This window comes from Oreochromis niloticus, linkage group LG3, assembly GCF_001858045.2.
Source record: "Oreochromis niloticus isolate F11D_XX linkage group LG3, O_niloticus_UMD_NMBU, whole genome shotgun sequence".
Lineage (NCBI taxonomy): Eukaryota > Metazoa > Chordata > Actinopteri > Cichliformes > Cichlidae > Oreochromis > Oreochromis niloticus.
In genome coordinates this window covers 20264277-20284953 of record NC_031967.2, presented here as the reverse complement: position 1 = coordinate 20284953, position 20677 = coordinate 20264277, and the positions used below count along the sequence as shown (strand labels likewise).

Below are 20677 nucleotides of genomic sequence, written 5' to 3'. Positions count from 1 at the left end.
ACAGCTCATGAAAACCCAAAATTCTTATCTCAAAAAATTAGCATATTTCATCCGACCAATAAAAGAAAAGTGTTTTTAATACAAAAAAAGTCAACCTTCAAATAATTATGTTCAGTTATGCACTCAATACTTGGTCGGGAATCCTTTTGCAGAAATGACTGCTTCAATGCGGCGTGGCATGGAGGCAATCAGCCTGTGGCACTGCTGAGGTGTTATGGAGGCCCAGGATGCTTCGATAGCGGCCTTAAGCTCATCCAGAGTGTTGGGTCTTGCGTCTCTCAACTTTCTCTTCACAATATCCCACAGATTCTCTATGGGGTTCAGGTCAGGAGAGTTGGCAGGACAATTGAGCACAGTAACACCATGGTCAGTAAACCATTTACCAGTGGCTTTGGCACTGTGAGCAGGTGCCAGGTCGTGCTGAAAAATGAAATCTTCATCTCCATAAAGCTTTTCAGCAGATGGAAGCATGAAGTGCTCCAAAATCTCCTGATAGCTAGCTGCATTGACCCTGCCCTTGATAAAACACAGTGGACCAACACCAGCAGCTGACATGGCACCCCAGACCATCACTGACTGTGGGTACTTGACACTGGACTTCAGACATTTTGGCATTTCCCTCTCCCCAGTCTTCCTCCAGACTCTGGCACCTTGATTTCCGAATGACATGCAAAAGTTGCTTTCATCCGAAAAAAGTACTTTGGACCACTGAGCAACAGTCCAGTGCTGCTTCTCTGTAGCCCAGGTCAGGCGCTTCTGCCGCTGTTTCTTCAAAAGTGGCTTGACCTGAGGAATGCGGCACCTGTAGCCCATATCCTGCACATGCCTGTACACGGTGGCTCTGGATGTTTCTACTCCAGACTCAGTCCACTGCTTCCGCAGGTCCCCCAAGGTCTGGAATCGGTCCTTCTCCACAATCTTCCTCAGGGTCTGGTCACCTCTTCTCGTTGTGCAGCGTTTTCTGCCACACTTTTTCCTTCCCACAGACTTCCCACTGAGGTGCCTTGATACAGCACTCTGGGAACAGCCTATCCGTTCAGAAATTTCTTTCTGTGTCTTACCCTCTTGCTTGAGGGTGTCAATGATGGCTTTCTGGACAGCAGTCAGGTCGGCAGTCTTACCCATGATTGCGGTTTTGAGTAATGAACCAGGCTGGGATTTTTTAAAAGCCTCAGGAATCTTTTGCAGGTGTTTAGAGTTAATTCGTTGATTCAGATGATTAGGTTAATAGCTCGTTTAGAGAACCTTTTCATGATATGCTAATTTTTTGAGATAGGAATTTGGGGTTTTCATGAGCTGTATGCCAAAATCATCAATATTAAAAACAATGAAAGGCTTGAACTACTTCAGTTGTGTGTAATGAATCTAAAATATATGAAAGTCTAATGTTTATCAGTACATTACAGGAAATAATGAACTTTATCACAATATGCTAATTTTTTGAGAAGGACCTGTACTGAGCTTGTATCAACAGTTGCAGCAGGCTAAGCTACCTGAGAGACTGCATTGAACGATTGTTTCTATCTTAATGGTTTCAGCTCATATGTTCTGCTTTTTCCTTTCAGTAGATCAAAGCAGCTCGTGCTCTGTCTGCTTCCATTCTGATGGCAAGAAGAAGAAGAAGAAGAAGACTTCAGCGAAGTGGCGTTCATGGTCTCAGTGGACAGTCATGGTCACACACTGCATGTGGTTTTAAAAGCAACATTGTTCACCACAACAATGGAGATGTGTAATATTAGTGCAGCTACAGTTTGTTCTTGAACATCAGTTTTGTTTTCTACTTTGACCACTTAGACCAAAAAAAGTCTTGTTTTCAGATTCTTTCTTATAAATCTGTAAAGCACCTGCTCATTTTTTATTACAATTAGTTTCACATAAATGTTAGTGTTTCCTTTATGATCTTTTAATGCTTACATTACACTGTGCACATCTACATTAGAGACATTTCTGTTACCTATGTATGAGACTGGGCTGCTTGACTACAATTTGGAAATGGATGCAAAATCACACGGATCGTGCTATTGTTTGTTTTTTAATATGATGGACTGAACACAGGAGGTATCTGACTAAGCAAAGATTAGTCCGATCCCATTTCTACCTGTCTCTACTGTTTCAACATTTCACTAAAGTTTGCTCAACTGTAACTGTCAGGATATATATTTATTCCAGCTCTCATAGGGCAAAGGAATGACTCAGACTTGTCAAATGTTCTTTGACTTGATACACAATATGAAGTTCACAATTTTCTTACAAATAAAACTATAATGACAAACATGAACAGCTGTGCTTATTTCTGAGACATGATTTTTTTTGTGTGTTCATATTTAGACATTTGTATGCTGAAACTGTAATGGTGAACCTGAGGTGATGGTCAGCAGAAGGCAAATATATATAAATATAAAACAATATTGAAGTAATGTCTTTACCCTGTGCAGCGTGTGGACGCTGTGCACACAATCACCTTATTCACTGTAGTAAACGTGCACCGCTAGCTCACGTGACTGACTGTCTCCATGGTTACATATGTAAACAGCTTCCAAAGATACCGCCATAGCTCTCTGCAGCTGTAACACTTTCACACTTTACAAATCATTTCACGTTTTTGATAGTTATGAATAAAGAATGTGTTTTAAAGACATGCTAGGCGGTTGCTATGGTGGTTGCTGTGGACTAGGGTGGACCGCGTCCGATTCCTGTTATTAGCTGTCCGCCGTAGGAAGGCTGCGTTCCGTTTAAAGTAGCGCCAGTCTGCCGTAACTCGAACTCAAACCCCGCTTTGTTCTGTAATTAAAGGGCTTTTACAGCCGTTCATGACACGCACGCACACACACACATAAAGCACTTTGCCTCACCATGAGAATGCAACTTTACTAAAACCTTTAAAGTATCTGATATAGGATAGAAAAATGAAGCAACCACAGATTTAATGATGAAGACTCTGGGTTCTGTAGTTCACGTTTTACAGTCCTGAATGACTCACTGCACATCCATATAATTTATTGAAGAGGAGTTTAGAATGCACTTTAGATTTAGAGTGTTGCTGTTTAATTTTTTACATTGTTACCATGTCATGAATAAGGTTCACCTGCTAGGGGTTTGATGGATCAGCTGGACAATACAGTCAAAGACAGACTTCACCCATCATACGCAAGAATCCTAGTTGGATTTTTGTTTTCACTCATATTTTAGAACCAAATATTGAAAACAATTCTGACAGACTGGATACCTGGTCAGGGTGTACATTACCTTGTACTCAAGCATCCCAGGACAGAGCCCTGCCCCACCATGAGCCTGGGTGGATACATGGTTATAATATAAAATGACTGATACTGAATATGAATATTTCATGAAAATCAAATTATAATATGAATTCCTAGGTGTTTGTTATATCCAGCAAGAGATTGATTACATATGTCTGAATTGCTAACCCTAACCCTAGCTCAACAGACCACAATGCCCTGGACTGTCACTATTATTACCTGCTGTGAACATAAGTAGCTTTGATCACAGTTTATGTTGTAAAAGAGAAGGAATATTGAAAAAAAGATCGACATTGTGATATTATTTCTTCCAAACTGACCAGAAACATGCTTGTCAGACTCTCACAGCACAGGATCAGACTCACTGTGCATGACGGCTCAGGCCAATAATGTTTGTTAGATTGTCAGTTGTTTAGTGCTTCTGTACAGTTATGGTCACCATCTCTATTTCAGTATAATTAATATGCAGAAAACACTAAAAGTTGATTGTCTTCCAATATTCTAGCATAATTAAAAAACTTTGACTTTGTAAGTACATATTGGTACAGTCCTAATGCCAATATGATTCTTCATAACGCCTGCTTTGAAATACTGAACTTTAAAATTGACCTGATGAAAGATAATTTACAGTGGCAGTCTGTCAGGATAATTCTGACTGTAAGATCACTGTATTAATCTGAATCCTTCTGCAATGTGCTGTGAATGAATGCTGATGCAACTCACTGTGGGAAAGCTGTTAATAAATGAATCTGTGACACATGCAACACATTCACAGAGGAAGAGGACACAAAGGGAGGACACACAGAGGCTGTGTTAAAGTCAGAAATCCAAATCTTTAGTCAAAAACAGGCGGTGGTTACAAACAGGAAGACAAGCAGTCCATTAAACAGTCTACAGGGTCAAACATACAGAGAATTCAAACAGCAGTAAAAAAATAACTGGACACTGAAAAACTTAAAGCAATGTGAGATGCAATAAAAGGAAGCAGCAGAGTATCTTCACTGAATTATCATCAATTACAAAAGAGAAAAACGACGATTTCTAAGGATTATTTGCTTAATTGCGGGTAGAGTGTGGCTGGTAAAGATGGAAACATACAGAATGTAAACTGTGTGAGTTTGGTGAACTTTGTTAGTAACAAATGAGGTAAAAAAAAAACAAAACAGACAAAACACAGAAAGAGGCTCTCGGTATTCATTAATAATTAGAAAGCATCTAAACATTCTGGTCGTGGATTTTTACAGTCTTAGTTCCGCTCGCTGTCATTATTATAATCATCATGATCAATGGCGAGGTCCTGAGGTGGGCGGGGCTGTCTCTGGTGATGTCACCATGAAGGAACAGCATCTGGCACGTGTTGCTGAAACATCCCAGTACACTGGTGTAGTTTCCTCTCCAGCTGGTTGACATTTGACACTTCAACATTAAGGGGAAGAAGAAGAAACAGTGTTAGGTCAGGTGATCACATGGTTTCTAAAATAACTGACAGGAAGTAACCAGGCCGTTAGAAATGGATGGCATGTGTTTAGAGTTACTGTAGTTAGGTAACTCTACTTACCAAAAGCAAAGCTGCTGAATGTTGCAGGAACATGCTCATGTGTGGTGATCATTCAGTGCTGCTCCGGCAGGTTAGACAGTCTAATAGTGATATCCTGCCCATCTGAGAGTTTGAAAACACACATGCAAAGATTTAATTGTATTACAGTCAAAGTGGGATGTTCGATTTTGTCCTTTAAAAATGTTTGTGTATTTGAAAGCACTAACATTTTATGATGACTCGGATCATCTCTCTCTAAGAGTATCTCCTTTAAAGGGGAGACAAGTGTATCCACTGAACCACGTCACTTTACCTGGATGATGACTCCTCTCTCCCTCACTCAGAAACTGGAGATTTACCTACATCATTACAAAAACATCAAAAACTTCTCCCTTTGATTCCATTTCTCCGTTCCTGCTGAACATCAGGCAACAAATATCTCAATAAATCACAGTAAAATGTAAAGCACATATTTTCTCTGCTTTGTCTAACCTCTGCAGAGCCTCTGTCAAGAAAAACAAATCTGTAAGCATAAAACAAATATACATTTCATAACACTGCACTGGACAAACCTCGGTCAGTTGATTTCCTCTGTGCAGTGCAGACGAGCATCAGTCAGCAAGTCAAGGTGGTGAGAAGGACTCGTGCCCTTTGTGACTCTGCTAGTTCTTCTGAGGAAACACCACCGTCTCTCCACACCGTCACCATCTGTGAGCATAGATCAGAATATATATATATATATACATATACATATATATATATATATATATATATGTATATATATATATATATATATATATATATATATATATATATATACACATATACATATTTCATTTAACAATTGCAACTGAAAGAAATTAAATATTGAACAAAAATATATTGTCACATTCTGCATTCTCAAATACAAATTTCACAAAGTAAATTTTTAATTAACAGAAAAAATATGAATTACAAAAAATAATTGTATATTATTAAAATATTGTGCAACTGTGACCAAAGTCAGAATCTTCATTACAGTACTGTGGACTTACTGCTTGTATAATAGTGATAAATTCAGGGGAGATCATGATGACAGAAAACTGTAAACAACACTCTGAAGTCAAGCTGCTTTTCTTGTTTCTGTGACCTCAGCACGCTGACAGACCTGAAGTTGCTACAGATTTTAAAAAGTGATAATTACAGGGAAGAAACTTCTCTTTTTCATCGCTTTGATCAAACATTTGATGCCTCAGCTGTCTCAGTCCTAAAGCATTCTGCAACTACAACTAACCTGAGGAGGCTTGGATTTGGCTGCAGGTGCCCCTGTACATCCTTCTCAGCAGCACACATGTGGGTACCATTTAATCACACTTCTTCCTGAGCTTTGCTTCATCACAAGACTAAAGGTGGCATCCCGTGTCACAGTCTTATCATCATCCAATTGGAGAAGAAACATTTACAGGTCTCCTGGTTTTGTTTTCTGATCCTGCAAAAAGACTGAGGACAACAAAGCCCAGAGAACACAAGATACACAACATCCAACATTCAGACTCAACAGCCTCCATAAATGAAGAGCACCAGGTTGGTCCAGTTATACTAGATATGAGCAGGCTTCACATTACTGTGTATGAATAATAATCAAGAGACAAACTTTGAAGATGCACAGCATGATGTCCCATCATCAGACTGCAAACAAACATCCACCAGGCTTCTTTGTTGGCAGAGGTGATGATTCTCCCATCAGGGATCAGTAGCGTGTATTAACTAGAGATGGACCGATCCGATACCAGGTATCGGTATCGGTCCGATACTGACGTAAATTACTGGATCGGATATCGGCGAGAAATAAAAAATGTAATCCGATCCATTAAATATCAAAAAAACACCTCACAAAACTTGCGACACGGCGTAACTCGGCTCATAACCGTAGCAGTCGGAGCAGTGTGCATCACGTGATAGAGCGGCTGTGTGTATTTGTAGCCTCGCTAGCAAACCAGCATTTCATCTCCGAGGAAGTTATCCCAGAGAGAAGTAAAGCAAGTGTGTAAGTTCATCTCTGAATGTTTGTAAAGCGTACCTGCGTTAAGCTTAACCACCGATATATGGAGCGTCTGCCTCTTCTCTCTCTCTCTCCCTCTCCTGCCGCTACTTCATGAAACTCCTTAATGATCAGCTGATCGGCTTTTCTGTCGCCAGTCCGTCTCTCTTCTTTGTTTTTGGCCCACTTTGCACCAGAAAGAGGAAACCAGCGGCTGAACAACAGCAGCACGTTTAACCTTGATAAGCTGTTGTTAGAATTTATTTAATATTACTTTCTAGACCAGGATCCTTTTCTACGTAGCTGACGGCTGGTAACTGTGCAGGGGCGGATCTAGCAAAGTTTAGCCAGGGGGGCCGATAGGGCATTAACAGGGAAAAGGTGGGCACAAAGGCATACTTTTCTTTCTTATTCTCATTTAAAATGTCTAGCTTGTAATAAATAATTATCTGAATCTTACACCCAAAGTTTTAATCTGATGTAAAATGTATAGAAGTCCATTACTGTATATAGTAACTGTTAAATGTCTAATATACCCCAGTAAGCTATAGTACTTTTTCCTTTGGGAAGATACCATCTGTGAATTCTGCAATTCTGTAGTAGAAAGATGTTGAATCTATTTACTTGAAAAATAATTTATTTCTGTGCATTTTTTTTCACACTGCATCAAATTAAAGTTGATTATGTCGATTAAGCATCATGAGATGGAGGGTGGGCGGTGGTTCCCTATTTTTTTTTTGCTGGGAGTTTGCAACCCTATTAGTTAGGTTGCTTAATATTTCTGCTAAGTACTCTTTAAAATACCAGAATAGGAAGGATGGAGTAGGTTTAAGTTTATTAGATTGATCAGTATTGCTGAACTATGAAATATTTTGGGTGCAGTGTATTTTTTACATACAGGTATAACAGAGTAGCTTTAGTGTTGTTGTTTAATTAAACTTGAGTATGAATTTATACAAAATGCAGCAAGATATTAAAGAAACAGTTTTATTGATTAAAAAACACACTATATCGGATTAATATCGGTATCGGCAGATATCCAAATTTATGATATCGGTATCGGTATCGGACATAAAAAAGTGGTATCGTGCCATCTCTAGTATTAACCTGTGGTATAAGCAGCAGTCACTGAAATATTACTGTTTCAGGTAAGAAATCTAGTACATAAAAGCCAGGGTGGGAGGGATCTCTGCAAACTGACTTACCTCTGCGAGTGTGAGGCTGTTCCTCCAGCCTCAACAAAAATCTGACTCTCCAGTCACAGACAAACAAAAAAACTCCAGCTGGGAGATAGAAAACGCTGTCTGGGTCTTGCTGGATGTTGCTGGTCAGAGTCCACACATTAGCAGTGTGCTTCTTGGTCCCACTGACCCATGTAGACAGCGACTGTGGAGAACTGTTCTGGAAAAGAGAGAAGAGAATTAAAATGATAAAAAGCCAAACAGAATTTCCACAAAGACTCTCTTAGAATCAGCAATCAGAAAATCATTGGTTCATATTACAATTAAATATGACCAGGCTCCTTAAATGTAAGCAGTTAAGATCTGATTTGATTTACATCCCTCACACAGCACATGTGTCCAGGCTGTCAGGTAAACATAGAATTAATCTCAGGTAACATGACTCAGAGTAGAGATTCAGTAAGAAAGATTGCCAGCTCTAATATTATTACCACACCAACAGCTCAGATTTCTAGAACTATTTAAACAAATGTCTTCTGAATATTCAATTCATGTTCACAGTGGGAGGGTGGGGGGGTATCGTGGAATTTTGTAAATAAAGTCTGCAACACAGAAAGAGCTGTGATCAAGCTATTTATTACTGCGCGCAGGAGAGCCAACACACATCAAACATCACAGTTCACAGTCATGTCAGCTCTGCCACAGAAGTCGTGCTCCTACTCCTTTATGCATTCCAAGGAAGAGGGAGGAAGTTACAAACTGATCGTACCACACTTCACGCGCCTCGTTATGAAACCTAACGGATCAATGGTTATGCTGTTTTGTGCCCTTGGCCTTATCAGCACCTGTAAAGGGAGTTGTTTTCTCAAACTGCTGACGCTGAAGTAAGTTCATCTAGTTTTAGAAACTTTCACTGAACAGTCTATAAGAGTGTCACAACTAAGCATATGCATAAGCACTTAAATACTTTAAATTAGAATAATAGAAAATTTCTATTACAGGAGCAAGAGCCTGTCCCAGTAGTCATAGGTAGAGCACACCTGGACAGGTCACCAGTCTGTCAGAGGACTAACAGAGAGACAGACATCAGAGTAACAAATCCATTTAAAATTAATGTAAGCTTGCTGCAGCTGTATGTATGAACATGTGTTCCTGTGCTCACAGTCCACCTCTCAGGAATCTGCAGTTCATTTTAAGTCTACTTTAAACAGACCTCACAAAAGGCTGATGTGGCTGGATCAGTAGTCTGATTTAAGTACGATGCCTTTGGCCAGGGATTAATCTGGCGCATCGCTTCACTGCAGTCTTACATATTATCCCCACACCTGAATAAAAAATATTGATATTTACAAATAACAAATTCAGCTGATGCAGCCTGACTCAATCTGATTCCAGATGTTCAGCACACACAGAGACACAGAGGTACTGTTTAAAGTTTAGTGTTAACCTGAGTCACTGATCATTTACAGTATTACAGAGTCTGGCAGTCTTTGCATGATGTCCACGTCACTGTAAGCTTCTAGCCGACTCTCAGGTGTGACAGGTGTGCCAGCAGGAAAGAGTCATAATAACCTGCATCCTGAGGTTTGTCATGCAGGATTAAAGGAGCCAGGCTTTGTTCACACAGCTAGGATTGTATTTTACACTGACCCTGGGTCAGTATAAGTATCATACAGTTTAAACGAAGCACTGAAACTTGCACATATTTATAACAGATGCATTGAAGCTAATCGGGATATTTACTGTTAATCTGTGGCTGCGCTTAATCACTTTACTGCAAACTTTATTAACTAGTAACTTCATCAGTCATGACAGAAGCTAATATTTCTGTGCTAACATCGTTTAAACAGTAACAGCTTTACTACAATATAAGCTAACGTTTACACCGTAACTTTAAGCTAGCACCATAAAGACGGTAAAACACGTAATAATATCTACAAATGCATCTTAAAGCTGTTATATTAGCACTCGGTGTATTACTAACATAACCACATTAACATTATTGACACTCGCTGACTTTTAATAGTCATTCTATAAATGCTGTCCGTTTAAATGGTCTTACCTGTAACACTGCTGTATCCACCGGATTCCAGCCAGAGTGGATTCTGGAGTCTTCCACGCTCCTGTTAGTGATCCTCCATCTGGATGGATGATAACAACCTTCTGAACAATCTAGCAGGTGGAGATGGCCCACATCTATGGGACTAATTTCTGCTAATAACGCCCATTGTATGGACTGATAACAGCCGAAGCGGGTGAATAAAGTCACCGTGTCGCTAGCTGTGCCATTACCCAGCATACACCTCTCCCTCCATAAATGCAATAAACGATACAAAAGTAATAGCCTATAATTAATTTAGCTGCTGTATCTGCTGTTTCTCAGGTAGTTGTTTACATTATATAATATATTGTGTTCAGTACACATCACTACAATGTGATTTCGGAAATGTATAAATATACGGACAACAGGCTCTTCCACGGCAATCTCTTGTCGTCAATAAACAACGTTTAGGGAGCTCTATAGTATTCAATGAGAGGACCCTGCACGTCAATTGTCGACGCGAGGGGGGTGCCCTGCACGTAGATAAGTGAAGCAGAGGGAGCCTGACCATGCGTCACACATTTGACGAGTTGGGAGTGAGAACGTGTTGGCTGAACAGCATTATCAAGATGCATTATCAAATTGGCCAACAGATGTCACTGTGGGGATGAGTTTCAGAATGTTTCGAAGCCTTGATACAATTCTGGCACAAATGCTTTGAATGTTTCAGTGTTTCACAAAGGCTTACTTTGGCCATCACAACAAGGAAATTGTCACAATGAATACACAGACAGGTGTTTAGGAGAGTGAAGACACCAGGGGAACACAGCTGGAACAAACAGACATAAGGAGACAGGGGAAGCAAACTATATATATACATATATATATAAATATATATTTCTTAAAGCTCTCTCATTCTCTTATATTTAAATTAACCAAACTAGATTCATTTGAGAGGAAGACATCATCAACATAGAGGAGTGTCCAAGGGTGGGGAGCTTTGAGGTCAGCAGTCACGGTGTCCATGGAGGGGACGAAGAGAAGCGGGACAGCGTGGAGCCTTGGTGCATGCCCACAGTGTTGTTGGAAGGTGGTGATGTTCCCACTGGGCTTCTGATTGTGCTGGTCACTTTTCTGTACAAGAGCTTGATCCAATCGACGTAGGCCTTGGGGACCCTGTGTGATCGCAGAGAGTGCCAGATCAGGTCATGAGGGACACGGTCGAAAGCCTTTTCCTGGTCAAGGAAGGCCATATGGATGTTCTTGGTTTTGGCGGCATGACTGGCATCTATTGTGCCGCATCCTTTGACGAAGCCACACTGGTTGAGCGTTATAGTGATGATTTCTCACAGCCTGGCATCGATGATCCGCTCGAAATCAAAACAATACTGACTTAACAATGTTTAAAAAGTCCAAAAAACCCCACAAAACACTGGGTCATAAACCCAGAGTCATTGCAGTACAGTTCAACTTTCTCCTCGCAAGTTGTGAGGAGAAGAAATTCTGGTCAAGATGATTGACTAGAATTGACCAAAGTCCTTGGATTCATAACTGTCCACCTTAAAACTGGTGTATTATATTGAAATCTGTGATTATTCATTAAGAATTATTCTGAGACACTGCAATAGGTCATCCAACTATTTAAGTTGCTTTTGTGGGTAATCATTCTACTGAAATTAGGCTTACAAATGTGAAAAGAGCGTACTACATTTAAAAGTTGTATATTCCACTATGATTAATTGTGAGGCACTTGTACGCATGGCATCATGACTGGGGGCTGAACCCCTCTAAAACTTTAAACCTAGATTCACCCCAGCTGCAGAAACACTAAACAACTGTGAATTAAACCGTTCACACTGTCATAACTTATGGACTATTAAAGTGTTTACGTTTTTCATTACCAAATATTTGTATGAATTACCTAAAATATAGTTTAGGAATGCCATAAAATTCAGCTGAGGGGGCACAGTGATGGCACCCCAAGGCCAATCCATAACGTCCATGTGAGCTGTGTGCTATTGCCCTCAGAAACCTGAACTCCTGTGCACTTTCCAAGTAATGACAATCAAGGATCCAAATACAAACTAGGAAAGAGTTGTGCACCACTATACTGAAATAAATGGGCTATTACTGAAATACAATTAAAATATTTAACAAAACAGTAACATACAAGTCATATATGAACTATGATATAAATCTGGAGGTGTGAATAATATATTTAGATCTAAAGGAAACCTTCCTGCCTTTAGTATTTTTCGTGACCATTATTAGTCTTCAAACACCAGAGGTCTGTAAGTTAGTCTAACAAATCTTGTATAGTTAAGCTTAAAAGTTATTACATGACTGAAACATCAGCATTATCTCTTTTAAAGATTATGCATGCATGGCAGGGTGCTTAAGGAAAGGGGAAAACCCAGCGCCACCCCCCATGTATCTAAGTTGCTCATATCGTTTCTTGGGAATCGAAAGTGTGCGTACTGATAGTTTTGTTTTCCGTGTGTATTCATGTCTGTTCATGCCTGTGTGTCTGTTTGGTTAAATGAATTAAGCAACCCATGCAACAGTAACATTTAGATGTTAAATATTTTTAAATTATCGAACGTCTCCTGTAAGTTTTAAAATTGAGTATTTTCAAGACGTCACAATACTTATTTTTACAAAAGCGGATGCGACTGCCTCCTCCGTGACGTCGGATTCGATACCAGTCAAGAAAGAACAGCTTCATCTCTCATTCAGAGAGTGAATTGGATGAGACTCAGTGTTGCCTCTTGCGGAAAAAACAAAACAAAACATAAAATCATGGGTAAAATACACCAGGTCAAAGTGTTCGGGATTGATCGTGAGCTTAAGGTGATTGACCTCTGCGACTCCGAGGAGATGATGAAGAAAATGACTGTCCGAGATCTGAAAAAAAAAGTTGTGGAGAGGTTTCCCGGGCCCACAGGTAGGCTAAACACTGAAAAAGAAAAACAACGAGACTAGCTGCATTTGCACATTTCATAACAAACACAACAACAGGGTCAACCTATATATACATTTTAACTGAGCTGAACACTTATCTGACGTGTGTAATTTTTATTTCAGGCTAATGTTCATCTTTTTTCTAAAATGCATATTTTGTTTCTCCTTTTCATTCTCAAACGCCTGCTTGGGTACAGATGATCTGCAGATGATCTTCGCAAACCACCGGCTGGATGACGAAAATGAACTTCTGTATAAATATGGAATCCAGCACTTGTCTGTTATCCAGCTGGTAGTGAGGCTTAATGGGGGACTACCAGCTTGATAGAGGGCGACAGAGACCACAATCAGCATCTCCAAGTGTTTTTTACTGATCAATTAAAAGATCAATTAAATTAAATGTATTTTAGGCTCATTTTCTAGTTGTCTAGCTGTCGGACTGCTCCCATAATGTTTCTTTTTTTTTTTTGTTATAAAGGTCTGTGTTGAAAATGTAATCCTGATCTCAAAATAAATTCATAAATAAAGGATTCAATATTGATGTCATAACAAACGAAAACTGTTGACGCAGTCCTTAGGTTTTGATTATCACTGACTTTTATTACAATGTTGAATTCTTGAAGAAAAAAGAAAACTGAAGAATAAATTGTCACAGAAATAAAAATCTGTTTCCCTCTGGTTCTCTATCTCTGTAAATCGTAAACTGAAATAAGATCTCTAATAAAGCCTAAATGGACAAAGCATACCAAGTGTCAAGTAGACAAGTATATATTTTCTGTTTATAAATAAAGGATGAAATACAAAAGGATAACATTTCAAAGTATGGCGTGAATAATTTTATATTGTATTAAATATCGCTCAGGTAGTTACACTTTACAATTGTTTTTTTTTTTTTAAATCTCGTTTTTAGCCCCTATTGGTTTAAAAAGGAGCAAAAAAGATTTCCAGTAAATGTCTGTTCTTTATTTTGGACATAGAAACTCTACAGGCCTATTGGGAGATAATTATTTTCGTAAGAAACAGACGTAACAAACAATTATAAGCATATTACAAAGCGTCAATAAAATACTTTTATGAAGTGTTAAGAAATAAAGATAAGCAGGAAATATCAAGAGGAAAAGAATGCGATGGTTACAGGTTCAAAAAGGCGAGTACAAGAGTCCTTGTTAAATATGTAGATAATAGGGGCAAGGAGGAGAAGGGGAACTGATATTAAACTAGATGCGTGTACAGCAACAATTTCCTGTGGCCACATATGCAGCTGTAGGTGTGGCATCCAGCGAAACAGAAAGTGAGTAGCGAGGAGACAAGCCACAGATATCGCCCTTCAAGCGTGGCTACAAACTAAAGGTATTTTTAAGTGTTTTTAAGGTGTTTTGTTTCTCCCGCTTTGCCTTTATTACATAAAACCAGATTATAAAGGTTCCTAAACATCATTTGTATTTTAAAGTAGGTTATATGCAGTGGAACAACATTTTTGGCGCATTGAAGGAATCACAATGACTGACATTAATCCTCATGGTACGACGCACAGTTTACATCTGAAAGCGATTCTTTGATCCATAATAATAAAACTAGTGTGATACTTATTATTTCTTTCCAACAGCCAAAAAACCCCATGGATTAGTAAATCAAGGAGCAACGTGTTACTTGAACAGTGTGCTGCAGGTGCTGTTCATGACCAAAGATTTCAGAGAAGCGGTGACAAGGTCTGTTACAGAAATTAATGAAGGGAATTTATTTGGTTGAATGTAAATGATTCACGACCAATGTGTTTATTTCTTATAGAGACTCTGATCCACTTCTTAAACACCTGTTTGAAACCTTAGAGAAAAAAACAGCAACGACGTCTCGGATTACACAGAAGCTGAAGATCCAAGGTACAGTGTCTGTGAGCAAGTGTTAATAATGGCTTTTGAATTTTAAATTTATGAGCAAAACACCTTAACATCAGGTTAGTGTGAACTAACACCATAGTCTGGTGTAATAATGTTTATGCATTCATTTTTCTGCTACTTGCATATTAACAATTAATTAAACCAAGTTTTAAAATCCCAGCCGTACAACAGTAAATACGTATATAATTGATTTTTCTCCTCACAAACCCAGTGTGTGAACAACGTGATGCTGCTGAATACTTTGAGAAGATTTTAAGTGACACCAGTGTGAAGGCTTCACAGGTAACACTGTGAAGCTATATGTTTATATGTGTGTGTGTGTTAGTATGTGTGTGAAGTCAAATGTCTCTATTTTTGAACATTTAGATATTTCAAGGAGAGCTGACACACAAGAACACATGCTGTGAGTGTAAGACAGATACAAACACCAGTGATCCATTCTGGAGTCTGCCTCTTGCATTGGAGTCAGACAATAATGAATACAATGTGGTAAGGCAGCCACTGTTCTATTAGATGTGCAACATAAATGTGTAACAGATTTAAATGTGTAGCATGAAGAGCACATTTAAATTAACAAACATTTTGTCAAATGATGTTGTTAAAATAGAACAACATGTACTGCATGTTGAGTTGCAGTATGTTGCAATATATGAAAATATCCCATGTATTGTGTTCACTACAGGTGTGTACTGTTGAAGGGAGAGACTTGGTTCAAGTAATATGAATGTGTTCTTTATTTTCCCCAGGAGAAAGAACTTAAAGACTTTTTCCAAGAAGTATGTATTGATGGAGACAACCAGCTGTACTGTGAAATATGCGATGCGAAAGCTGGTGCTAAAATAGTAAGTTAATAAGAAATACCTTCGGGATTTATGCACATAAACTTGAAGGCCACAGGTTTAAAGGTGTTATAATTGCAATGGCGGGAATGCTTGACAATGCCAGTGGCCTAGGTGTTCTCTTGTTGTTGAAGTTCACACAGTGGAGTTAGGACAGGATGTTTTAATGGTCATTTGGTTATGTTACAATATTTAATCTAATCTGGAGGTCCTTAAAGAAAGAGCATAAATATTTATGTTTGACATCATACAAATTATAAAACTGTTTAAACAAAATACCATGTAGATTTCATGATGTTAAAATAGTTAACTTCTTCTTAAATGTTTACAGCAGTCGTTGTTATTAAATTTTCTATTTTTAAAAATTCGTTCTCTTTTTAACTACATTAAATCTTAAATTATGGTATGTGTCCATTAATTAGAAACTGGAAATGACACGTTATCCAGACGTTTTGACGCTGCTGTTGAAGAGATTTAAGTTTGACTATCGATACCAAGAACATGTGAAAATAAAACGAGCAGTCACAGTTCCTGACACCCTACAAATACCGGAGGTATACTGAATATTTCATTATGTTGTCATTACTTTTTATTTTCTGAGTCCTGATACTAATTTATCTCTTTTTTTACCCATTATCAGAACCAGACCTATGAGCTTTATGCATTTGTTGAGCACTTTGGTGACTTGAGATCTGGACATTACACCGTAACAATCAAATCTCAGGATGATGACAGATGGTACAACTTCAATGACACCTGTGTCAGATTGGTAAGCCAGATTGATTTTGCTTCACTGGTATTGTTCCCAAGACATAAATACTTTAACACAAATTGATGCAGTTTTGGGCTTGATAGAAAAAAGTATTTAGCCTATAGATGATCATCTTTGTATTCTTTTTATTAACAGCTTCAAGAAGGACCATTCCAGCAGAAAAGAAATAAAACGTAAGCTTTTATCTGAATTTTCTTCCAAAACAAACATTACTGAATATTAAACTGACCCTACTTTACTTTTACAGTGCTCTTACTAGATCCAGCAGTGCTTATCTTCTGTTCTACAGGAGAAAGAAAAGTAAGATGGGAAACATTTCTTATGAACTTACTGATGTGTCTGTGAATGATTGTATCACACTGGCAGTTTGAAATGATTTTGACTGTTTTGATTTCATTTCCAGTGCATGCTGCAGACAAACAACACATCAGTGAGGCACCCACTGGTGGAGCGTCAACCAATGAGCAACAAGAACAGGTGGTAAAGACCAAAGGAAGAGATGAAGATGAGGCAGCAGACATGGACCATAACCTTGTGGACATACAGAGAAATGATCAGGAGATGATAATGAAAGATGTAGAGAATAAAGATAAAAGTAAACAGGAAAAGGAGAAAGAAAAGACACGAAACAGGAAAAACAAAGACATAAAACATGTAGACAATGAAAGCAGTGACCAAATTACAAAGAAAAGAAAAACTGATAATCAGGAGTCTGATAGGACCCAATCCTCTCCAAATGACCACAAGAATGATGTTGAGCATCAGCAGGATGCGAATTTAAAACCCATAAAATGCAGTGATCACCAGGATAACCAACACAGTCTGAAAGTGGAACAAAATGAAGAAATGAGAGAGTACAAACTAAGAGATAAGGACAGGCAGATGATGACAGATATGATGGTAGACAGTGAAAGCATAGATGAAGCTAATAGAAGTAAAACAACAGCTAGGAATAGAGGATCTGTAATGCATAAAGACTCTAATATGTTTCAAAGCAATGGAATAGTGGAGCAAGATAAGCAGAACATGTCAGAAAATGATAAAGAGCAAAAGAAAAATGATAAGCAAGATAAGAGAGATGGTGAAGGTGCAAAAAGAAGAGATAAAACAAAAAAAGATTTTTGTGAGAGTGGAAAAAACAAGTCTATCTGTCTCTTAGCTGATGATAGTCAAAGCAAAGAACAGCACAATCAGGGGCAAAAAGTGAGACATGAAGGGGTGGAAAGACAGACCATAGAAAATCAGCACAAACTAGGGGTTAATCAGTCACACAGCAGACCTACAAGTGTTGGTGAAGACATGGGAGCTATAGGTTCAGAGAAGGAAGATCAGAGAATGAATATTCACAGAAGCAAAAACACACAGACACAAAAAAAAGCAGAGGAAATACATGATGAAGGATGTGACTCAAATAAAGGTGAACAGTGCGTGAATGTTACACTTAGTAACAGAAATGATAGTGGAAAAATAGAAAACAGTCAAAAAGTGGCAAAAGAGATTTATACAGGAATACAACATGAGAGTGAGAAACAAGACGTATCTGAGAAAAAGGGGAAAAGAAAAAAGAGAAAGCAGAAGGACAAACAGATATTAACGTGGGGTCTTTGTCTTTGTTTCAGGAAGAGTGATCAGAGCTCAGAGCCTGAATAGTATAACACAACATAAAATGTTATTTTACCAGAATTTTCTACTGTATTTAGTTTCAAAGTGATTTTCAGATTTTTAATGTATTAATCAGAGATGGAATCATGTGAAATGCTGTAAAAGTGTTTCCTTTTGTGTTCTTCTTCTATATTTGCTTTTTTGGTGTATTTTATGTTGGTATTGGTAATGAAGTTTACTTTGTTCATTTTGGTTAACTTTGTTCCATTTTTATCAGGTAATATGTATTATTTCCTGATCAAGGGCCTGAAGAGCTTCAGTTTAAATCAGTTAATAAGAAAAACTTGTTATTTATAAAGAAACATAAAGGTTTGATAATTTTCTTTATGTTTACTGATTTCTAATTCAACTTATTCAAAATAGTGTAGAAATGTATTTCATGAATCTGTATTAGGAGGATAATTTCACATGGAGATTCTACATATTAGTATGTTTTTAGTTTTACTGTTTGTACTGTAGAAGTCTGAAGACATAAAATATCCGGTTGGTCTCAGTGCTGGGACTCGCAAAGTTCACCTGTAACCCACTGAGTATTTAATACATATTAGGAAAAACTAGTAAAACTAGTAAAACTTGTTTTTAAGAAAAAAATATTTAGGTTAGAGAAGATTGTTTTTATAATATGACTCTAATGAGAAACCTGTCAAACACTGGATCACAATAAACTGCGTGAATATGCCTCCACTTAAAGCTCTGCCCGTTCTTTGAATCTATGCTACAAAAACTGAATAGTATATTTTTAATACGCCGGTTGAGGAACAAACTCAGGTTATTGGCAATTGTACTTGGAGACATGTGACGTTAGAGACACCAGCAACCATAGTGAATTGTGTTCCAGCGGCCTGAGCAGGCGACACTGACGGAAATTTAAAACTGCTGGCTAAGGGTGAATGTAAATTATATAAAATAGTGCTCGATCAGGTGACCCTGAAACCTCACTTAGTTATTCTGCAATAGGTTTAGGCTCCTAGGAGATTCCTATGATGAATTGAATCATGGGAATCTGATAGAGTTTCGTCTTCATTCACCTTTTTCACTCACTATGTGTTTATACACCACTCTGCATTTAAGTATTAGTTATTATTAATTTCTGTCTGTCTTTTGTATTAATTTAGGGACGTTACCTTACACAATATAAAGTACCTTGGGACAACTGTTATTGTGATTTAGCGCCATATAAGTAAAATTGAATTGAATTGAATTGAATTGAACTGAATTGAATTGAATTGAACTGAACTGATTTTCTAAATTGATTGGGTGTCTGTTTAAGCTTAACCTTCTACTGTATGTTGAAGACACTGTAACTCAAAATTTTAGTCAGCTGTCCACTCCTGGAGCCTTCAAGCTGGATATTAATGCTTTTATCCACGACCTGATTCTGTCCATAATTACCCAGAGCTTGTGACCATAAGTGAGTGTAGGAACAGTAATCAGTAAATTGACAGCTGTATTTTAACGCTCAGCTCTCCTCACAACAATAGATCTTCACTACATCCTATTTGTCTCTCAATCTCATGCTCTACTCCCTGCTTAGTCGAAAATTTGAACCAGGAAACAGTCGAATGTCAAATGGCAATAATGGAAAGAATACTCCGAAACAAACTGAGCAGATTACTGGGAGAGGTATTACTGTAAGCAAGGAGAAGCAGGTTAGCCTATGTGCAGAAATGTTATGCTTTTCACAGGCAGGTGAGTTGATGTGGTGAGTTTTCCGGTAAGGGATTCCAGATGGATGTTAGACTAGAGTTTGCAGTGAAAGCCATAAAGCCACCTTGGCTCTTGACGGAGCTGTTGGAGCTCAGTCTGGGGGGATTTCTTTTTTCTTTTCGTCTTTCCTCATGTTGTGCATTTTCCATTGTTATACCTCTCTGACCTGTCTTCCCCATGTGATGTTCGTCTAATGTACAGTATGTATGGTCGGAAGGGTAAGGTAGCGCTGGCAAAGGTCGGCAGCCTTAACCCAATTTCCTTCGGGGTCAACCTTCAGGATCAATAAAGTTTTATTGAATTGAATTGAATTGAATTGAATTACCACTTTGGAGAGGTAGACAATGTGAGAGAGAGCTGGTCCTTAGGTACTAGTTGTTGTTGAGGTGATTAGCAAAAGGAAATCTGGCTGAAACAAAGACCACTCAGAGGGGACCCTCACAGTAAACCAGAGCAGGACTATAATAGAAACATATTTAAAAAATACAAATACGTTTGCCTTTGATTACCTGTAAGTTCATGATATTGAGCCACTAATCTAATCTTTCAAGACAGTGTTGAATCCCCATTATCAAAGTCCACTTTCGGTATCTGTTGGGCTGGCTGTAGCTCAGGAGGTAGAGCAGGTGATCTAGTAATTGGAAGGTTGGTGGTTCAGTCTCTGGTTGCTGCTTTGGCAGGATACTAAACTCAAGTTGGTCTCCAGTCCATCTATCGAATTATTATTTTCAGTGCTTAGGTAGAGTGGAAAACTTCCATATAAGAATCAGTCTATTTACCATTTACACATTTACAGGAA

At 38.3% G+C, this 20677-nt stretch overlaps 1 protein-coding gene and 2 long non-coding RNA genes across 5 annotated transcripts in view; 2 read left to right on the top strand and 1 right to left on the bottom strand.

Moving 5' to 3' along the window:
• Positions 1-4084: 4084 nt before the first annotated feature.
• Positions 4085-6539, bottom strand: LOC109198403 (uncharacterized). 3 transcript variants are annotated; one of them, XR_003215167.1, is made up of 6 exons: positions 6071-6539; positions 5832-5953; positions 5370-5505; positions 5025-5156; positions 4819-4920; positions 4085-4676 (listed from the first exon to the last, which is right to left on the bottom strand). It is a non-coding gene; the product is annotated as an uncharacterized LOC109198403 (long non-coding RNA). The 3 variants fall into 3 exon arrangements; XR_002059218.2 differs by having other exon boundaries at positions 5111-5156; XR_002059217.2 differs by lacking the exon at positions 5025-5156 and having other exon boundaries at positions 6071-6538.
• Positions 6540-12560: 6021 nt separating this feature from the next.
• On the top strand, positions 12561-13745 carry LOC109197088 (uncharacterized). Its single transcript, XR_002058390.2, has 2 exons — positions 12561-12983; positions 13198-13745. It is a non-coding gene; the product is annotated as an uncharacterized LOC109197088 (long non-coding RNA).
• Positions 13746-14196: 451 nt separating this feature from the next.
• The window catches only part of LOC102081728 (uncharacterized), an 81753-nt gene continuing 75272 nt past the window's right edge, over positions 14197-20677 (top strand). Inside the window, exons 1-9 of the mRNA XM_019353847.2 lie at positions 14197-14350; positions 14451-14521; positions 14607-14709; positions 14789-14880; positions 15110-15180; positions 15265-15387; positions 15645-15740; positions 16160-16291; positions 16378-16506. Of these exons, the coding sequence (XP_019209392.1) occupies positions 14500-14521; positions 14607-14709; positions 14789-14880; positions 15110-15180; positions 15265-15387; positions 15645-15740; positions 16160-16291; positions 16378-16506 (768 nt within the window). The 5' untranslated portion in view covers positions 14197-14350; positions 14451-14499. The remainder of the gene's footprint in view (positions 14351-14450; positions 14522-14606; positions 14710-14788; positions 14881-15109; positions 15181-15264; positions 15388-15644; positions 15741-16159; positions 16292-16377; positions 16507-20677) is intronic.